At 44.5% G+C, this 2,090-nt stretch overlaps 1 protein-coding gene across 1 annotated transcript; it reads left to right on the forward strand.

The window, feature by feature from the left end:
- The first annotated feature begins 35 nt into the window (after nt 1-35).
- LOC116629535 (olfactory receptor 10A2) lies at nt 36-1,577 on the forward strand. The gene has a single exon (XM_032399801.1). The coding sequence runs from the start codon at nt 434-436 to the stop codon at nt 1,385-1,387; it is 954 nt and encodes a 317-aa protein (XP_032255692.1). The 5' UTR covers nt 36-433; the 3' UTR covers nt 1,388-1,577.
- The last annotated feature ends 513 nt before the right edge of the window (nt 1,578-2,090 follow it).

Here is a 2,090-nt window from a genome sequence, read left to right on the forward strand (position 1 = left end):
TCCACTGATGGACATTTAGATTGTTTCCATATCTTAGCTATGGTGAATAACGGCACAATGAACACGGGAGAGTAGATAGCTCTTAACCCCACCTCAAAGGTATTATGTGTGCAGCAGTAAAAGGGTGTGGTAGATATGATCTGATTTGTCTTAGTAAATATGGTAAAAAACAAAACAAAACACAAAAAAGATCATAAAAAAGAGTAACAGTAGGGAAAGATGAACTATTACCCATTCCAGAGCTCAGGCTCTGGGCATTCTTCCTTATGTCTTTGTTCTTAGACAATACAAGGCCCTTCCTCTTCCAACTGAGATCTTGATCTTGCCTCTTTTCCTGACATGAAAAAAGATTCTGAAAAACAAATCCAGAGTCTGACTCTTCCAATCAAGAATCTCTCTCCATGACCACAGCTGGGGATTCATTTCTATATCTATGGCTAGAGGAAACTGGACAAGAGTTGAGGAGTTTATCCTCATGAGCTTCTCTTCCCTACCTACAGAAATACAGTCATTACTCTTCCTGACATTTCTAATCATCTACCTGGTCACCCTGATGGGAAACAGCCTCATCATTCTGCTTACTTTGGCTGACCCCATGCTGCACAGTCCCATGTACTTCTTCCTCAGGAACTTGTCCTTCTTGGAGATTGGCTTCAACCTAGTCATTGTGCCCAAAATGCTGGGGACCCTGCTGGCCTGGGACACAACCATCTCCTTCCTTGGCTGTGCCACACAGATGTATTTCTTCTTCTTCTTTGGAGTTGATGAGTGCTTCCTCCTGGCCACCATGGCATATGACCGCTATGTAGCCGTCTGCAGTCCCTTGCACTACACAGTCATCATGAACCAAAGGACACGTGCCAAACTGGCTATTGCCTCCTGGTTTCCAGGCTTTCCCGTAGCTACTGTGCAGACCACGTGGCTCTTCAGCTTTCCGTTCTGTGGCACCAACAAGGTGAATCACTTCTTCTGTGACAGCCCACCTGTGCTGAGGCTGGTCTGTGCAGACACAGCACTGTTTGAGATCTATGCGATTGTTGGAACCATTCTTGTTGTCATGATGCCCTGTTTGCTGATCCTGTGTTCCTACACTTGCATTGCTGCTGCCATCCTTAAGATTCCATCAGCTAAAGGGAAGCATAAAGCCTTCTCTACCTGCTCCTCCCACCTCCTTGTTGTCTCTCTGTTCTATGTATCTTCGAGCCTCACCTACTTCCGGCCTAAATCCAATAATTCTCCTGAGAGCAAAAAGCTGCTGTCATTATCCTACACTGTTGTGACTCCCATGTTGAACCCCATCATTTATAGCCTGAGAAATAATGAGGTGAAGAATGCCTTTGTCCGGACCTTCCGAAAGGCTTTAGGCGTTAGAAGTTGCATCCCATAGACATTAAGAAGAGTAAAGTGTACTGAATGGGGAGCAATTAGTTTACTATTTGGGATTCATCTGCCTCTCTTCCCATCTCTGTTGAGATGAAACCCAGCTGCTGAAATGACTTTTGGGAAGCTCAGTGCAGGGAAAAGAGCACAGAAGTAGATTAGACCTATTGCTACCACCTGGAAAACTTCTCTGCTCATTGTAGGCTCACATTATTTTTCTTTTTTTTTTTTTTAATTTTTTTTATTGTTATGTTAATCCCCATACATTACATCATTAGTTTTCGATATAGTGTTCCATGATTCATTGTTTGTGCATAACACCCAGTGCTCCATGCAGAACGTGCCCTCCTCAATACCCATCACCAGGCTAACCCAACCTCCCAACCCCCTCCCCTCTAGAACCCTCAGTTTGTTTTTCAGAGTCCATTGTCTCTCATGGTTCTTCTCCCCCTCCGATTTCCCCCCCTTCTTTTTTCCCCTGCTGCTACATTCTTCTTCTTCTTTTTTTCTTTCTTAACATATATTGCATTATTTGTTTCAGAGGTACAGATCTGAGATTCAACAGTCTTGCACAATTCACAGCGCTTACCAGAACACATACCCTCCCCAGTGTCCATCACCCAGTCACCCCATCCCTCCCACCCCACCCCCCACTCCAGCAACCCTCAGTTTGTTTCCTGAGATTAAGAATTCCTCATATCAGTGAGGTC

This window comes from Phoca vitulina, unplaced genomic scaffold (genome assembly GCF_004348235.1).
Source record: "Phoca vitulina isolate PV1807 unplaced genomic scaffold, GSC_HSeal_1.0 scaffold1308, whole genome shotgun sequence".
In the NCBI taxonomy this organism is placed as follows: Eukaryota; Metazoa; Chordata; class Mammalia; order Carnivora; family Phocidae; genus Phoca; species Phoca vitulina.